At 44.4% G+C, this 18,644-nt stretch overlaps 1 protein-coding gene across 1 annotated transcript; it reads right to left on the minus strand.

The window, feature by feature from the left end:
• Nucleotides 1–3,142: 3,142 nt before the first annotated feature.
• Nucleotides 3,143–16,793, minus strand: LOC141112439 (integrator complex subunit 5-like). Its single transcript, XM_073605293.1, is given in 4 exon segments — nucleotides 3,143–6,484; nucleotides 13,696–13,780; nucleotides 16,735–16,760; nucleotides 16,762–16,793. Coding segments are annotated over 4 exon segments (2,919 nt in total). The 5' UTR covers nucleotides 16,791–16,793; the 3' UTR covers nucleotides 3,143–3,705.
• Nucleotides 16,794–18,644: the final 1,851 nt, after the last annotated feature.

Consider the following 18,644-nt stretch of genomic DNA (forward strand, 5'->3'; position numbering starts at 1 on the left):
CATGCAGGAGACATGTATATCCTTATAGATAACCCCCACGGCAGTAGTTTAGAAAGGATGACATTGGGTTTACATCCACTTTAATCTCTGCATGGGCTTAATGAGAAGTTCGAGGTTCACTCTCTTTTGTGTGTTCCTTATATGCATGCAGTCTCCAGGTTTGACCTTACGTTAATCCTGTTTTTTTGCAATGTTCCTACACTTGTTTGCTTCATGTCAGCACAAGATATGTATTGGCTACATTCTTTTTCTTTTCATGGATACTTTGGTTCATTTTTCTTGTGATTCTCCTGGTTTTAACCTTGGTTCAGACTAATGTGGTGCGAGTTGAATTAGTTTTGCAGTGCGAATTGATGTCTCTCTCATTAGCACATGGTCCAGGGATTGGCGGTGAGGAAAAAAGTAGGGGTGCACCAAATGGGTTTTTTGGTGCCGAAACCGATACCGAAAATGAAAAATACACTAGGCCGAAAATGACTGTTTTGAAAAAAAATATTTTTATATATTTTAAATAAAATGTATACATTTTTATATAACACATTGCTAATAGTATTAGCAAAATTTCCATGCGGTGCACCTCTAGCGGATATGATGCAGGAGATGGTCAGAGACTGGGGACATGGTACAGGAGATGGTCAGAGACTGCGGAGATGGTACAGGAGATGGTCAGAGACTGGGGACATGGTACAGGAGATGGTCAGAGACTGCGGACATGGTAGAGGAGATGGTCAGAGACTGTGGACATGGTAGAGGAGATGGCCAGAGACTGCGGACATGGTACAGGAGCTGGTCAGAGACTGTGGACATGGTACAGGTGGTCAGAGACTGCAGACATGATACAAGAGATCAATGCAGCCTCACCAGTGCCTGTCAGATGCAGCCTGCCTGTGCCCATCATGCAGACTCACCAGTGCCCATCATGCAGACCGCGTTTGCCCCTCATATGCAGCCCACGTGTGCCCATAAGATGCAGCCTGCCTGTGCTTATAAGATGCAGCCTCACCTGTGCCCATCATGCAGCCTGCCAGTGCCCATCTTGCAGCCTGCCAGTGCCTGTCATGTAGCCTGCCAGCTCCCGAATCAGAGCGGTGATCTCCGTGTGTCACGGAGCTGCATTTGAATCACCCACCATTGGATCAGTGTGCCGTCTGTCACAGGAGGCGGGACATTGTTACTGCAGTCTTTGTAGTTAAGCTCCGTGACACACGGAGATCGCGGCGAGGAGGGAAGGAGGGGAGGAGAAGGAGAAGGAGAAGAGAGGAGAGGACTGTGGCGCGCCGCGCCAGGACACCCCCGTAATGGCCGGCACGAGGGACGGTGCCCCGCCCCCAATTTCGGCGTGATTTATTTTTCAGCATTTTGCCAAAAAGGCCAGTTTCGGCGGCCGAAATTTCAGTGCATCCCTAGAAAAAAGGCAAAGACTTGTAGAAAATGTACTGGAATCTTGCTACTTTAGGACAAATAAGTGATCTGGATGTGGTTTCAATTCAAATCTATGAAGCTAAAAAAAAATAGAAAAAAAAATTTACATTGCGCTAAATTTGTGGGACCCTTTTTAAAATTGCATCAGATTTGCACTGCATATATGTGAACAGCCTACACAGAAACTCATGTTATTTCACTTGTCATGCGACATACATTCTGGAATGGATAAAAATCGCATCAGTGTGAACCGGGGGTTATTATTAAGCTCAGTAATGATTGAGGGACACCTAGCGGCCAATGCTACAATCTATTCCATTTAAAGTAGTAGTAAACTCCGTACTACCACTTGTACCTAGAGGCAAGCCTATAACAAGCCTTATCTGTAGGTACTGTAAATATATCCTAAACTTGTACAGTTTAGGGGATATTTAGAGTGCATGCGCTCTGAAAGTCCAGCTTACAGTGCCGGACCTTCAGAGCCAGTGCCGGAAACGTGGGGAGTTACGTAATTGCGCCTCCGGCCACTCTTTGTAGCCGGAGGCCACGAACCCGGAAGGAAAACCAGGGGAAGATGTCAGCCGCTTCAGCTGTGATATCACCGCACGGGAGGGCTTTGATCTCAGTCAAGTCTATCATAATGTGCTAGTACACGATGTAACCTAGCACATTATGACATTGCCTTGCAGGGATTTTATTTTTTTAATCACCTGCGGTTTACAACTGCTTTAATGGTCTTTTACCAACACTAATATATAATGTAAAAATATTTATATTATAACATGTATATTTTATATCACATACACTTTTTTTTTTTTATTTACTCCCCCTTTATGCATTTTATATCTTGTTTAGCTTCTCAATTTTATAGCCTTTGGGGGGTACAGTCTTCTATATATTTCACAGAATTTTTGTATTACTACCAACTTTATTTAGGTCTCCATAGCATTGTGATCTAGGATATGGTATTTATTTTTGGATCCTCTACTGACTGCCTCTGACTTTTAACAGCTTGTTTCATTAGCGGCTCTGTCATTATGTATTTCCGCTTGGCCAGCCTGTCATGCTTCTGCTGTGTTCTGAGGCTCCCTCTGCTTGGGTCTTCGGACACATGGAACTTCTGTGGACTCATTTACAGTCTTGTGTCACCTAATAATGGGGACTTTGTATCGCTTCCCCCTCCACTCTGAAAAAGAGATGTCACCCCCCTACCCCACCCCCAAAAAAAATGTCACAGTGTTTAGCGGAGGTACAGCCTTCATCAAACATACAACTTTGGTCTCAATTTTACACTAGCTTGAGATGTCTTTGTATCTTTCTCCTTTATGGCTTTCCCAGTGTCTGCAACAGTGAAACTTTGTTCCCTTAGGCCTGGTTCACATCTATGCAGGTTGCATATTTCAATACACATTTTTGATCCATTGAAGTCTATGGAACCAAAAAACAGAAAAAAAATCCCTGGCCCTTTCCATAAAATGCACAGATATGAACGTGACCCATAAGAAACCGTGCTAATGGATTGTAGTGTGTCTCTGCAAAACTGAAAATGCACTAAAAATAAATAAATAAATAAAATAAAAAAATGCATAGGTGTGAACCAGGCCTAAATTCCTGGTCCATTACTGGCTTCACATTGAGAGATTTTTCAGTAACTGGCAGCAAGACCGGTTGTTCCCATGGATATTATACTTTGGTGGTCTTCACCCATCAAGTCAATTCATTGTAAGTAACTTATTTTTTTATTAAAGTGGTTTAATATACACTATCCAGTGTGCTCGGTTTCCATTTTTAGCTTTCTTCTTATATACTGTACACACAGCACTTGCAAGGAAGCATCTCTAGATCCAGTAAAGCTTGGCACATGTGTAGATTCAAGGAGTAGAACATATGAAAATCTATCATCAAGTTTCTTTAGTGATCTTGTACTACCCATGTCTATTCTTTCCAGTATAAATAAATGTGGTAGAGCTAAATAATTTAGAGGGTCCGATTCATAAAAACTGAATAAAAGAAAGCAATGACAAAATACATTGTTTGAATAGTAACAATAACATCATGAAAATAATATAGTAAAGCAATAGTATTAATAACATCACCATGCACAAAAGCTCAAAAATTGTGCCTTTCTTCCAATTTTCCCAGACTCATAAAACACAAATCCATGGATGGTTGTAATGTCAGCAGCCAAACCAAAATTAAAAAGAGAAAATCACTTTTTTTAATGTAGATATTTCCAGGGGTTGAGTGACTTGTATGTTATAGTAAAGCTGGAGTTGACCTATATTACACCTGAAACCGCCCTGAAAGGAGGCCAAGGCGATCAATGTTTCGATGTAAAACACTATGTACAATACCCATGTACTTGGCTGGGTCGCCTTCTCGAGTAAAGTCTCTGTAAAATACTGCTCGCTCTGCCTGGAATACAAATCGCTGTGGAAAAGGCCCATTTTCTCGTACAAAGTCCCAAACACTAAGCAGTAGCAAGCGGACCTCATATGGCGCCAGGAGGGAGAACATCTCATGCATGTTTGTGAGAGCTGGAGGAAGGAGCTGTCCCTCTCCCATACAGGATACTAACTCACAAGAAGCCATTAGATGCCATGGAGAGTTGATAGAAGATGACTCACGTGATGCTTCCCAATGTGCCAATAGTGTAGCAAGAAGACCCCTAAGCAAAACTGAACAATAACAAAGAGCAGGACGGCCCTGTGCCACGACATGAAGAAGCTGAAAAAGTAAAGGATTTTTACGGAAGCATCCATATATAAGCAAGTCTCTTTGTACTGTGGTTCGTGCATGTTCCTCCGGGGGCCAAGCCAACTCACTGTTTGTCACATCAAGGCAAGCACACTCAGTGATTGTCACTGCCAAAGTCTTGGCAGCCTCAGGGTCTAAAGTAGTCAACTGCCCATCTTCTTCTCCTTTATTGGCACAGCAGCAGCATAAAAGGGAGATCAGACTCTGTGTATTTTCAGCACACTCCTCTTGTCCACTTTGTCGACTTTTCTCCTCTGGCTTTAACCCTGCTCCGATTACTCCTGCATGAAACACGGACCACACACTTCCTGAAAAATCTACTGTTGAGCCAAGGTGACTGTTACTCTCTAAAAGAGAACCAGTTGCTCCCTCTGATTTCTGAGACACTGGGACAGTGCTTTGTCCTCCAAAAAGTCCTGCATTACCCTGGTGCAATGCTCCTTCAACAAGTTGATGTAGCACTGCTTTTCTGCCAGCATGAGAGACTTTACTGAGGCACAAAAGAAGCCGAGAGGCACTGCTTACTCCAGAGCTGCTGCGTATGTGCATGGAATGGAATAAAAGGTATGAAGATGAGCGAATAAGAAGGTGGAGCTGGGCAGGGGGTAGAGATGAAGGGAAAGGACAACAACACAGTAGTAGACAAGCAGCCTCACACACTCCAGGGTTGCTGTGTAGAAGCAACTGGCCAAAATCAGACAAATGCTCAGAAAGTGCTGCTCCTATCTCTCTACCCATTCCCCCTTCTTCGTTTTGGACAACAAGAGCCAAGTTCTGCAACAACTGCAGAGCTCTCTTATCTGTCAGAGCACCTGCATGCACCTGAGACACACTTCGTGCTACTACTGCTAGAGCTAGACCTTGCATAGAGGATGAAAGTACTGCATGAAGCTGGACTGCTAGGCCCAGCTCTTCAGGACTCTGAGCTAAGGTAAGCAATAGGCAAAGGGCTTCCGGGGCACATGGTGGATTACTATAGATGCAGAGCAATCCCAGAAGCTGATGAATCCACAAGTGACGCTTCCTCTCTAAACGAAGCATTTCAGCACACAATTCTGAAAGATGGCCCCTCATAGCATCTAAAAATGGAACTGCTCTTGGCTGGGCTTCACTTGCTCCCCTTCCCGATGTTCTTCCATAAACTTGCTTTTGTAGACTGAGAAGCAGCAATCTTACAATGCGATCACAAGCCTCCCTGACAGAATCATGCACTGCTAACCCTGGCGTAGTTATAACAGAAGCAGGCATTGCTGTATCCAGAAGAAAACGCAGAAGGCGTGGAGCACCAGCAGATGTTTGGCATGCAAGGTGTACACTCAGATTAAGCATGTTGTCCAGTTCTTCACGAGGTAGGGTTGAGCAATGCTGTTGTAGCTGGGCTAATGTGGAGGGCTTTAAAGAATCTACCAAATCTTGACATACAGTTCCCAACAAAGATGATGAAAGAGCTGCCAGCTGCAACAAGTATGGCAGAGTTGCTCTCTGTTGCTTGCTTCCGGGCCTCAGACTTTCATGAAACATTCTCAGGATCTCCTGACGGATACTGTTTCCATGGCGTGAGCTTAAATGGCCTAAAATACCCACCACAGAGCCCAACTTTGGTACACGTTTTTCAGGGGTCTCCGCAGGGGAGCTGTGTGCACAAAAATCCTTAAGTCCACATGATAGCACTCGGCTGATTATGGTACTTGGAAAGGAGTTCCCAATGTGTGCTACCACCCAATCAAAATGTGGAGAGTGTTGAACTGAAGTATCTAGCAAAGCATCCACACAGGCATCTGGGCAGCTATCTATCATAGTGGAAAGACAGAGAGTGTAAATGTCCATAAGAACTCGCGTGGCTCTACATGACATCCACAGTTGTAACAATTCATTGAGACTTGCAGAGTGTGGCATCCCTTGTCTGTTTGCATGTTTACTGCTCAACTGTCCCATAAGTTCAATAGACCATGCAGAGATGAGAGGTGCCCAAGCTCTTGGATTAAGCTTAATAAACTCTTCTAGCACCTTTTGCACCTCCTGTGTCACTTCATCCAAACCTGGAGTGGATAGTGGAGGAGGCCCTCGACGCTGAGAGGATGAGGATTGTGGAAGGGATTCTTGAGAGTCTCTTTCACTTAGGAACCAAGAAACGCTGTCATGAAAAACAGAACGCAGGTGTTCCAGTACGGCATGCCGGGCAGAAGGCAAACAGCGCATTAGTAACAGGGCACAGCGGGCATGGTCACGAGGGCTCAACTTTTGGCCATGCTGAGGATCAGAACCACTTAGGAATGACTTGATCTGAAGGGAGAGATCCTGCGGGCTGTGAAGGAGAAATTAGTTGTTGAAACGTTATTACAATACTTACATGGTCAGAAAATAAATTGGATGTAAAAACTATTATCATATATTCAACATGTATCAGAAATGTTTTCTTGAACACAAAGGCAATTAAAAACTTCAGTTTCAGAAGCCCATGATGGCTCTGAAAGGATATACGAGGACTGTTTTGGTAAATTGCTGACCATTGCTTCTCAAAATGGTAGTTTTGTGGCTGTAATGCTGATACTTTTAGCAGCATCACATTTCTCGGAAGGGGACATGCAGCTTCTTGCCATAGATTATAGCGGAAAGCTTGTGCCATAGCAGGTTTGGAAATGCCAGTCTTTCCATTTTACTGTATGGCAGAATAGAAGCAGCTTCCAAGAAAAATAATTGTGACACAATTAATTTATTGATTTAAAGTAGTTCCAAAGGCAAAAGTCTTTTTACCTTCATGAATTCTCTGCAATAGATGAAAAGACTTTCAATAGGAGTTCCTCCAACCACCCCCATCCCCCTTAACCACTTCAGCCCCGGAAGGATTTACCCCCTTCCTGACCAGAGCACTTTTTACAATTTGGCACTGCGTCACTTTAACTGCTAATTGCGCGGTCATGCAATGCTGTACCCAAACGAAATTTGCCTCCTTTTCTTCCCACAAATAGAGCTTTCTTTTGATGGTATTTGATCACCTCTGCCGTTTTTATTTTTTGCGCTATACACGGAAAAAGACCGAAAATTTTGAAAAAAAAAATGATATTTTCTACTTTTTGTTCTAAAAAAAATCCAATAAACTCAATTTTAGTCATACATTTAGGCCAAAATGTATTCGGCCACATGTCTTTGGAAAAAAAAATGTCAATAAGTGTATATTTATTGGTTTGCGCAAAAGTCATAGCGCCTACAAACTAGGGTACATTTTCTGGAATTTACACAGCCTTTAATTTATGACTGCCTATGTCGTTTCTTGAGGTGCTAAAATGGCAGGGCAGTACAAACCCCCACAAATGACCACATTTTGGAAGGTAGACACCCCAAGGAAATTGCTGAGAGGCATGTTGAACCCATTGAATATTCATTTTTTTTGTCCCAAGTGATTAAATAATGACAAAAAAAAAAAAAAAATTACAAAAAGTTGTCACTAAATGATATATTGCTCACACAGGCCATGGGCATATGTGGAATTGCACCCCAAAATATATTTAGCTGCTTCTCCTGAGTATGGGGATACCACATGTGTGGGACTTTTTGGGAGCCTAGCCGCGTACGGGCCCCCGAAAACCAATCACCGCCTTCAGGATTTCTAAGGGTGTAAATTTTTGATTTCACTCTTCACTGCCTATCACAGTTTCGGAGGCCATGGAATGCCCAGGTGGCACAAACCCCCCCCAAATGACCCTATTTTGGAAAGTAGACACCCCAAGCTATTTGCTGAGGCATGGTGCGTATTTTGCAGCTCTCATTTGTTTTTGAAAATCAAGAAAAACATTTTTTTTTTCTTTTTTCAATTTTCAAAACTTTGTGACAAAAAGTGAGGTCTGCAAAATACTCACTATACCTCTCAGCAAATAGCTTGGGGTGTCTACTTTCCAAAATGGGGTCATTTGGGGGGGGGGGGGGGGGGGGGGGGTTTGCCACCTGGGCATTCCATGGCCTCCGAAACTGTGATAGGCAGTGAAGAGTGAAATCAAAAATTTACGCCCTTAGAAAGCCTGAAGGCGGTGCTTGGTTTTCGGGGTCCCGTGCGCGGCTAGGCTCCCAAAAAGTCCCACACATGTGGTATCCCCGTACTCAGGAGAAGCAACAGAATGTATTTTGGGGTGTAATTTCACATATTCCCATGGCATGTTTGAGCAATATATCATTTAGTGACAACTTTGTGCAAAAAAAAAAAAAAAAAAATTTGTCTCTTTCAACTTGTGTCACAATATAAAATATTCCATGGACTCGACATGCCTCTCAGCAAATAGCTTGGGGTGTCTACTTTCCAAAACGGGGTCATTTGGGGGGGGGGGGTTGAACTGTCCTGGCATTTTATGCACAACATTTAGAAGCTTATGTCACACATCACCCACTCTTCTAACCACTTGAAGACAAAGCCCTTTCTGACACTTTTTGATTACATGTAAAAATTAATTTTTTTTGCAAGAAAATTACTTTGAACCCCCACACATTATATATTTTTTAAAGCAAATGCCCTACAGATTAAAATGGTGGGTGTTTCATTTTTTGTTTTTTTCACACAGTATTTGCGCAGCGATTTTTCAGGTTACCACTTTAGATTTACAGAGGAGGTCTACTGCTAAAATTACTGCCCTCGATCTGACCTTTGTGGCGATACCTCACATGCATGGTGCAATTGCTGTTTACATTTGACGCCAGACCGACGCTTGTGTTCGCCTTAGCGCGAGAGCAGGGGGGACAGGGGTGCTTTTTTTATCTTTATTATTTTTTTGCATTTTTATCTTATTTTTAAACTGTTCCTTTCATATTTTTTTTTTTTAAATCATTTTTATTGTTATCTCAGGGAATGTAAATATCCCCTATGATAGCAATAGGTAGTGACAGGTACTCTTTTTAAAAAAAATTGGGGTCTATTAGACCCTAGATCTCTCCTCTGCCCTCAAAGCATCTGACCACACCAAGATCGGTGTGATAAAATGCTTTCCCAATGGCGCTGTTTACATCCGGCGAAATCGAAGTCATAAAATGCTCGTAGCTTCCGGTTTCTTAGGCCATAGAGATGTTTGGAGCCACTCTGGTCTCTGATCAGCTCTATGGTCAGCAGGCTGAATCACCGGCTGCATTCTCAGGTTCCCTGTTGTGACAGGAGAGCCAGAGATAAACACGGAAGACGGTGGGGGGGGGGGGGGGGGGGAGGGGGGGGATTCCCTCCCACTGCTTGTAAAAGCAGTCTAGAGGCTAATTAGCCGCTAGGATTGCCTTTACATGAAAGCCGACCGCTGGCTGAAAAGAATGATACCAAGATGATACCTAAACCTGCAGGCATCATTCTGGTATAACCACTCAAAGTCGTGAATGGCGTACCTGAAGACAAAAAAATGGTTAACAATAAAGCACAGTAAACGGTAAAGTATAAAAAATTGCATACCTGAAAAGCAAAACATGATAAAACATAATAAACAATAAAACATTGCAGAATAGAATACAGTAAAAAAGAGCAGAACAATAGAGAGAATAGAGAGAGAGAGAGAACAATAAAACGACAACTATTTTTTTTTATTTTATATTTTTGTTTGTGTTTTTTTTACACTTTTTTTTGTAACTGTAACTTTTATAACTGTAACCGGTTCCAGGTTCGGGTCTCTCAAAATGAGACCCTGTGAAAGTGCGCCTGTCTGTGGAATGCTGTACCCTACGCTAATACTCAACTAGTGTATGGTAGCGTTCAAAACATTCACCAATGCAAAGACCAGGATTGTCAGGACAGGAGGGACAATAATAGCGGGTGTCACGCCTATATCCGCGCTTGCTGCAGACACAACATCTTTTTTGGGGGTTCGTTGGGTAGGGGTACTCGGGAGGACATAAAGAAAATGCCTCTCATGCAGCCGACTGCATTTGGTTGGGGATGTGAATGGGGGAAGTACGGGTGCTGCAGAAGCGGTGGGTTCCCAATTAGGATTGGCGAATGCAGCAGGAAGGGCATTATGGGCACGACAAGCCTGTGTTTGTCTTTTTTGGCAGCGGGACACTACTTGTGCTTGCCACCTCACCAGCTTGAACTGCACTTATGGGACTCGCCACGTCACCAAGTGTTACTGCAGTGCTGGTTTGACTACGACCGGGGTGTACTAGGGCGCTGGTGCTTGCCAGTTCACCAAAACGCTACCAAAAAAACTGTTAGCGATCGCAGGGATCAGGCCTGACTCTGCAAACGCTGCAGTTATGCGTTTAGTGTTTTGTAAGTGACAGTGATCGATTGATACTGCACTTGGGTGGGCTGGGCCGGGCCAGGCGGAGGGGCAAAACGCAGGTGCTAGCAGGTATCTGGGCTGATCCCACTAACACTGCGTTTTTGGGAACCCTAAACTGCTGGGGACGCCAGTATAGATCTGATCGGATCAGATATTGATCCGTTCAGATACTATACCACTAAGGGAGGTGTACGCTGCGTGCGTGGGTGTTAGCGGTACTGGCACTAACCTGACGCTGCCTGGGGCAGGTGCTTGCCAGTTCACCAAAACGCTACCAAAAAAACTGTTAGCGATCGCAGGGATCAGGCCTGACTCTGCGAATGCTGCAGTTATGCGTTTAGTGTTTTGTAAGTGACAGTGATCGATCGATACTGCACTTGGGTGGGCTGGGCGGAGAGGAAAAACGCAGGTGCTAGCAGGTATCTGGGCTGATCCCGCTAACACTGCGTTTTTGGGAACCCTAAACTGCTGGGGACGCTAGTATAGATCTGATCAGATCAGATATTGATGCGTTCAGATACTATACCACTAAGGGAGGTGTATGCTGCGTGCATGGGTGTTAGCGGTACTGGCGCTAATCTGACGCTGCCTGGGGCGACGCATATCACCGCCGGGCGATCAGGGGGCTAAACCTTTATTCGGTAATAAACGGCGGGTGCCCTGAAACTATAAAAAATAAACGAACTAACCAGCGTCAACCTTAACGGTTATACGGTGATCAGTGGTGAAAGGGTTAACTAGGGGGCAATCAAGGGGTTAAAACATTTATTAGGTAGTATATGGGGGTCCCTGTCGCTATAAAACGCTGACGGCGAACCTAAATATTTATGTCCCTAACTAGCGTCACCAGCGACACTAATACAGCGATCAGAAAAATGATCGCTTAGTGACACTGGTGACAGGGGGTGATCAAGGGGTTAAAACTTTATTAGGGGGGGGTTAGGGGGGTATTCTAGACCTACAGTGGGGCTAATACTAACTGCCCTACCACTTGTAACTGTCACAAACTGACACCATGCAGTAATCAGAAAAAAAAAAAACAAAAAACAAAACTGCTTGGTGTCAGTGTGACGGGGGGGCATGTGATCGGGGGTGTAAAGTGTGCCTGGCATGTTCTACTGTGTGTGTGTGTGTGTGTTGGTCCACTCACATGTCTGCTCTCCTCGGCGCCGGAACGGAAACTGCCGAGCCGAGGAGAGATGACATCACATCCTCTGCCCCTCATCGCTAAACGCTCCCAGACCAAAGCCGACCGCCGCTGGCACGGGGGGGGGGGGGGGACACCCCCCGCCCGCGGGAAGGCAATCACGTACCAGGTAGTCGTTAGGCGGTCGGCAAGTGGTTAAACACTTACTTGAGTCCTCTCGATCACGTGCTGTCTGGTCTCAAGCAGCTCTTCTCCCCTCTTCCTGTATTCACAGGAGGCTCTGACAGCAGCTGGAGACATTGGCTCCTGCTGCTGCCAATCAAATCCTGTGATGAGGAAGCAGGGGGCTGGGCAGAACTGTGCTGTGTATTTATGGATGCAGACAGCCAGGCTTGGGTGTGCGCCAGTAGCTTGCAATGGGGACATTCAGAGAAAAGACGCGGAGAGCGCTGGCAGGGGATCCCAGTAGGGGAGGTAAGGGGCCACTATATGCACAACCATTGCACAAAGAAGGCAAATATAACATCTGTTTTATTTTAGGAAAAAAAGTTTACAACTGCCTTAAAGCTGAACTTTACCCATAACAACTTGATAAAAAATAATGTTCTTTAGCAAGGAATATACATTCTACATTAATAATTATGCTACCAAAATGAGTGTGTACTGTAAATTGCCTCCAGCATTGCTCCTGTTCCTTCTTGCCGTTTTGCTGAAGTCTAGAACCCCTTATCAGCAAGTAATTATAAAGAGGAACTAAAGCCATCGATTTAATGATTTCAAAACACAGTTATATTCCTGAAATGTCAGGATTGCTAACTGTAACATTTGCTTGTGTCCTCAACCAAACTGTCAAATCATCAAACAACTGGTGTTATAACTGATCACGTGCCGCACCAAGGCAGTTGCAGATCACACAGAAGCAGCTTTCTTGGCTGTAAAGGATATGAGGGTTTAATTCCGCTTTAAGGCTGTCAGCAGATTAGTCTCTACAAACTCGGCAGTGCCTAAAATGGAGAGCAATTGAGCATGTGCAGAGCAGGGTGAGACAGTGTGTTAGACCCCTTTCAAACTAAAAATAGCACCTGCAAAGCGCCCTGAAAGAGCCGCTCCTGTCTCTCCAATCTTTGGAGTGGTGTGTATACCGCTCCTGCCTATTGAATTCAATGGGCAGCGCAGCTGTACCGCCGACAAAGCGCTGCGGGTGGTCTTAATCCTTTCGCGGCCGCTAGCGGGGGGGAAAAGTGCCCTGCTAGCGGCCGAACAATACTGCGAAATTGACGGTAAAGCACTTTACCGCCCACGCACCAACCGCCCCAGTGTGAAAGGGGCTTTACTGGATTTTAAAACGTATAGACACTTATTTTTTTAATGTTTTATATTAAAAAATACCTGCAAAAGGGGCAAGCCTGAAGTGATCTAGCAGGACTTAATTTTCTGACTAAAGTTCCCCTTTAAAGCAGAGCTCCACCCAAAAGGAAGCTCCGCTTGTTTTGCAAATCCACCTACCTTCCTGCCACATTTGGCACTTTTTGGGGGGGAGTGGGGAACTGGTATCAACAGGTACCCGCTCCCACTTGCGGCTCAGATCGCCACAACCATCTGAGCCAGAAGTTTGCCCCCCCCCCCCCCCGGGACACATCACAGATTCCAGAAGACTATGGTACCATCTGCGACTCGTGCATGCACAGTAGGAATATGGCTGTGAAGCTGCAAGGCTTCACTTCCTGTTTCCCTTACTTGCTATGCAGGTGCCTGCAACCAAAGCCAATTGAAGATTTAGTTTGGGTGCCGACATCGCGTGATCCCTGGACAGGTAAGCGTCCTTATATTAAAAAAGTCAGCAGCTACAGTATTTGTAGCTGCTGACTTGATTTTTTGGGGGGAACCGGGAGCTGGTATCCATCCATTTTAATCTAAAAATAGTTAAGATCTTTTGCGTCATACCACAGGGTCTCCATGATTGGTTTGAAGGAAAGTGTCGTAAAAAAAAAATAAAAAAAAATAAAAAAAAAAAAGTAACAAACTTACAAATGTAACAAATGGAAAACAGGTGACTAAAGTTAGCAAAACATTAGAAGTAGATTTGTATAGAAAAGAAAATTAAAAATTACAGTAGCGCCACTTTACCTGAGCTGGGGAGGGACCCCTTGTGGCTGGGAAGAAATCATGATGAGTTTTTCCAAAACTATCTTCCCACACACAGAAACATCACCTGAGAAAATAAATCAGCAATGAAAGCTTTCAACAACTGCACTACGTACACACTACAAATGCTATGCATGTAGGTCATACTGTCCACACAACACGTTCCTTTCTGCGCATGAAAACTTTTTTGGCCATTTACTTGATCACCAAACTGTCCAAAATGCAGTCAATAATCACAATGTATTTTCAATCAGTCTTCATACTCGATAAGCTGATATCAGAAGTATCATTTCTGAGCAAATGTGAAGGGTGCAGCTATCATTCAAAACTTAAATCATTGTATTAGGCCTGATTCACACCTATGCATTTTTAGTGCTGTTTGCAGATTTGCACTACAGAATGTGCTTCATAGGAAACCATGTTAAATGGACTGTAGTGCATATCTGCAAAAAGCACTTAAAACGCATAGGTGTGAATCAGGCCTTAACCGCTTCCCGACCGCCTCACGCAGATATACTGCGGCTGAAGGGCACGTACAGGCAGATTAATGTACCTGTACGTTGCCCTTTAAGAGGCAGCTTGCGGGTGCGAACGCCTGGAAGCTCCGTGACTGTGGGTCCCGAGAACTCGATGTCCGCGGGATCGTCTCACGGTGAGGAAGAACGGGGAGATGCTAATGTAAACAAGCATCTCCCCGTTCTGCCTACTGACACTCTCACTGATCACAGCTCCCTGTAATCGGTAGAGGTGATCAGTGTTGTGTCACACACAGCCCCTCCCCCCCACAGTTAGAATCACTCCCTAGGACACACTTAACCCCTACAGTGCCACCTAGTGGTTAACCCCTTCACTGCCAGTCACATTTACACAGTAATCAATGCATTTTTAATCGCACTGATCGCTGTATAAATGTAAATGGTCCGAAAATGGCGCCAAAATTGTCTGACGTATCCACCATGTCGCAGTCATGAAAAAAAAAAAAAATTGCTGACCGCCACCATTACTAGTAAGAAAAAAAAATTATCAATAAAAATGCCATAAAACTATCCCCTATTTTGTAGACGCTATAACTTTTGCGCAAGTCAATCAATAAACGCTTACTGCGATTTTTTTTTTTTTTTTTTTACCAAAAATATGTAGAAGAATACGTATCGGCGTAAACTGAGGGAAAAACAACATTTTTAGATGTTTTTCGGGGATATTTATTATAGCAAAAAAAATTTTTTTTTTTCAAAATTGACGCACTTTTTTGTTTATAGCGCAAAAAATAAAAACTGCAGAGGTGATCAAATACCACGAAAAGAAGGCTCTATTTGTGGGGAAAAAAGGACATCAATTTTGTTTGGGAGCCACGTTGCACGACCATGCAATTGTCAGTTAAAGCGACGCAGTGCCAAATTGCAAAAAGTGCTCTGGTCTTTGGCCAGCCAAACGGTCCGGAGCTTAAGTGGTTAAAGAATAAGTTCACCACTTGTAACAAGTTAAATCCTTATTCGGGATGTAACATGTTACATATGCACTGGCCCCTGTTCCCCCCGGTCCCATTTTGACAGCTAGCGGAGGATCCTCTCTCCCCACTAGCTGCCACAATCTAAAGAAGACGTGGCTGTGCAGGGCTCCGCCCGCTTCATCCATTCAGTGTTCTGTGAATGTGAAACTACAAAGGGGGGGGGGGGGGGGGATTTTTTTTCTTTACACTATTATTGCTTATAACAGTGATGATTACTGTTATAAGCAATAGTTTTACCTGTCATTAATGGCTTTCATTCAGGACATCTTGATTACTATTGTGATCTGTGAATGGCTACAGCTAATCACATGGTACAGGGTGCTGTGATTGTCCCAGGTACCATGTGTTAGCTGTGGGCCAATCACAGCATCACATAAATAAGCAAAACAGTCACGAATGGAAGACATTTGTGACTGTTTTGTTGACATTCTAATCAGGACACCCTGGCCGATCCCGATGAGCTATGAATAAGCGCCATGATGGGGCGTGAAACATGTTAGCTATCTTTCCTGTTCCTCCCTGTACATGAGGTGACTGCATTTGGATTTTATTTCTTCATATCAATAAAGATGCCCTCTATGGTGTGCGGCCGTCCAGGATATTTTTCTCTTTCCTCAAGCTTGTGCAGAGCCGGCACCTGTGAGTTCCATTAGGGCGGGTGTCTTGATACGGATTTGAGAGATTGGAGCGGCAATCTTTTGCTTATTCTAATCATGACACCCCGGCCGATCCCTCACAGCAGCCGGTTACCAATCACTGTGATCCAAACACAGCGATTATGGGTTTGCGCCGATGCGCGCATGTTTTCAGCGATGTAGCAGTAGATTCCTGAGCCTGCAGCTGACGCCCGCCTGCAGTATAATTACGGTGATCGGGTCAGAAGGTGGTTAAATGGACATTGAATGTGCAGTTAGGCTTTAAAGTTTACATGGAGCCAAAATTGTTTCCACTTTGGATAGTGTAGGGAAGCAATAAAACTCGAGTTAGGTTCTTTTTTTTTTTTTTTGGTGTCTGTCCCACTGAGATTTCCTCACTTTCTGTCTTGGGCGGCACAACAGGAAATGAGAGAAAATCTCCCTGATGTGAGGGAATTGTCACAGGAACATTTCCCTTCATTGGAGGACTTCTCTGGTGACATCTCTAAAACTCTGATTTCCCCTCACTTCCTGTGACAGCGGTCAGCAGAACAAATAGAAAACAGGAATGGATATGGTGATTACTACAGATCTGCGGGGAGAATCGAGGAAGAGGTAGCTGGAGTTCCACTTTAAGAAGAGCCCAGAATCATCACATTTCTTCACTGAGAGACTCCAACAGACCTACTGAGGGGCAACTCCACCCCCAGGACCTCTCCTGAGAACATCTGATGGGTGAAGTCCCTATAGGGGGCAGGGAGTCCCTACAAGACTTGTACTCCACATTCTGGGGGCTCACAGTACAGAACCCCCATCCATCAATGTTAGTGTACAAAGGAGACGTCTGCAGGTATCTGTGTACAACGACTAACCCACCGAAACAATGGCGGCTCCCCCTCCTATACACCACCAGCCCAGACAGCTCTTCTCATTCCCGCCACACAGAGGAGTCAGCTCCCCTCATACACAGGCCGCTCTCACCTCCACATCGCCGCCATCTTGGATCCGCTCTCACCCTTCACCCCGCCCACCAGCTAACGCTGACAGAAGCCACGCCCAATCTGCGGCGCTATCCCATAAAACACCGCCGTGAACGCTTCTTGACTGGCGCTTCCCATTGAACCGTTACCTCGTCTGATTGGTCAGTTCTAGTATAATACAACAAGCTACGCCCCGAATATAGAACTAGAGATGACGTCGCCGTTCGCTTAAGATGATTGGGGGAGCAGTGCAGACAAAGGGCGGGGCTGATAATGTGGGAGATGATAGGCTGGAGCAGAGGGGTCTGGTGTAATATTGTCATCACTGCTGACTATTCTGTACAGCAACTCTTTTATAACCAGGGTTCCTTCAGGTTCCTTCAGGGGTGTTTTGGCAAAATGCCTAACAATTGGCCAAACATTGTATACAAGGCAGTGATTGGATGAAGCCTGTTAGTTACACAAAGCCACAGGCTTTCATTGGGAGTTAGAGCTGCACGAGTCTGGATAAAATGAGAATCACAATTTTTTTGCTTAGAATAAAGATCACGATTCTCTTAGATTCTCGCGGCGTAACATCATCTTTCACATCATACAAAAAAATTGCGTTAACTTTACTGTTTAGTTTTATTTAATTCATTGAAGTGTACTTTTTCTCAGAAAATTGTGTTTGAAAGACCGCTGCGCAAATTCCGTGTGACAAAAAATATTGCAACAACCAACATTTTATTCTCTAGGGTCTCTGCTGAAAAAAAAAAAAAAAATATATATATATATATATATATATATATATATCTACAGTATCTCACAAAAGTGAGTACATCCCTCACATTTTTGTAGATATCGTATTATATCTTTTCATGTGACAACACTGAAGAAATGACACTTTGCTACAATGTAAAGTAGTGAGTGTACAGCTTGTATAACAGTGTAAATTTGCTGTACCCTCAAAATAACCTAACACACAGCCATTAATGTTTAAACCGCTGGCAACAAAAGTGAGTACACCCCTAAGTGAAAATGTCCAAATTGGGCCCAAAGTGTCAATATTTTGTGTGACCACCATTATTTTCCAGCACTGCCTTAACCCTCTTGGGCATGGAGTTTACCAGAGCTTCACAGGTTGCCACTGGAGTCCTCTTCCACTCCTCCATGACGACATCACAGAGTTGGTGGATGTTAGAGACCTCGTGCTCCTCCACCTTCCATTTGAGGATGCTCCACAAATACTCAATAGGGTTTAGGTCTGGAGACATGCTTGGCCAGTCCATCACCTTTACCCTCAGCTTCTTTAGCAAGGCAGTGGTCATCTTGGAGGTGTGTTTGGGGTGGTTATAATGTTGGAATACTGCCCTGCGGCCCAGTCTGTGAAGGGAGGGGATCATGTTCTGCTTCAGTATGTCACAGTAGATGTTGGCATTTATGGTTCCCTCAATGAACTGTAACTCCCCAGTGCTGGCAGCATTTATGCAGCCCCAGACCATGACACTCCCACCACCATGCTTGACTCTAGGCAATACACACTTGTCTTTGTACTCCTCACCTGGTTGCCACCACACACCCTTGACACCATCTGAACCAAATAAGTTTATCTTGGTCTCGTCAGAGCACAGAACATGGTTCCAGTAATCCATGTCCTTAGTCTGCTTGTCTTCAGCAAACTGTTTGCGGGCATTTTTTTGCATCATCTTTAGAAGAGGCTTCTTTCTAGGATGACAACCATGCAGACCAATTTGATGCAGTGTGCGGCGTATGGTCTGAGCACTGACAGGCCAAGCCCCCACCCCTTCAACCTCTGCAGCAATG

This window comes from Aquarana catesbeiana, linkage group LG11 (assembly GCF_042186555.1).
Source record: "Aquarana catesbeiana isolate 2022-GZ linkage group LG11, ASM4218655v1, whole genome shotgun sequence".
In the NCBI taxonomy this organism is placed as follows: Eukaryota; Metazoa; Chordata; class Amphibia; order Anura; family Ranidae; genus Aquarana; species Aquarana catesbeiana.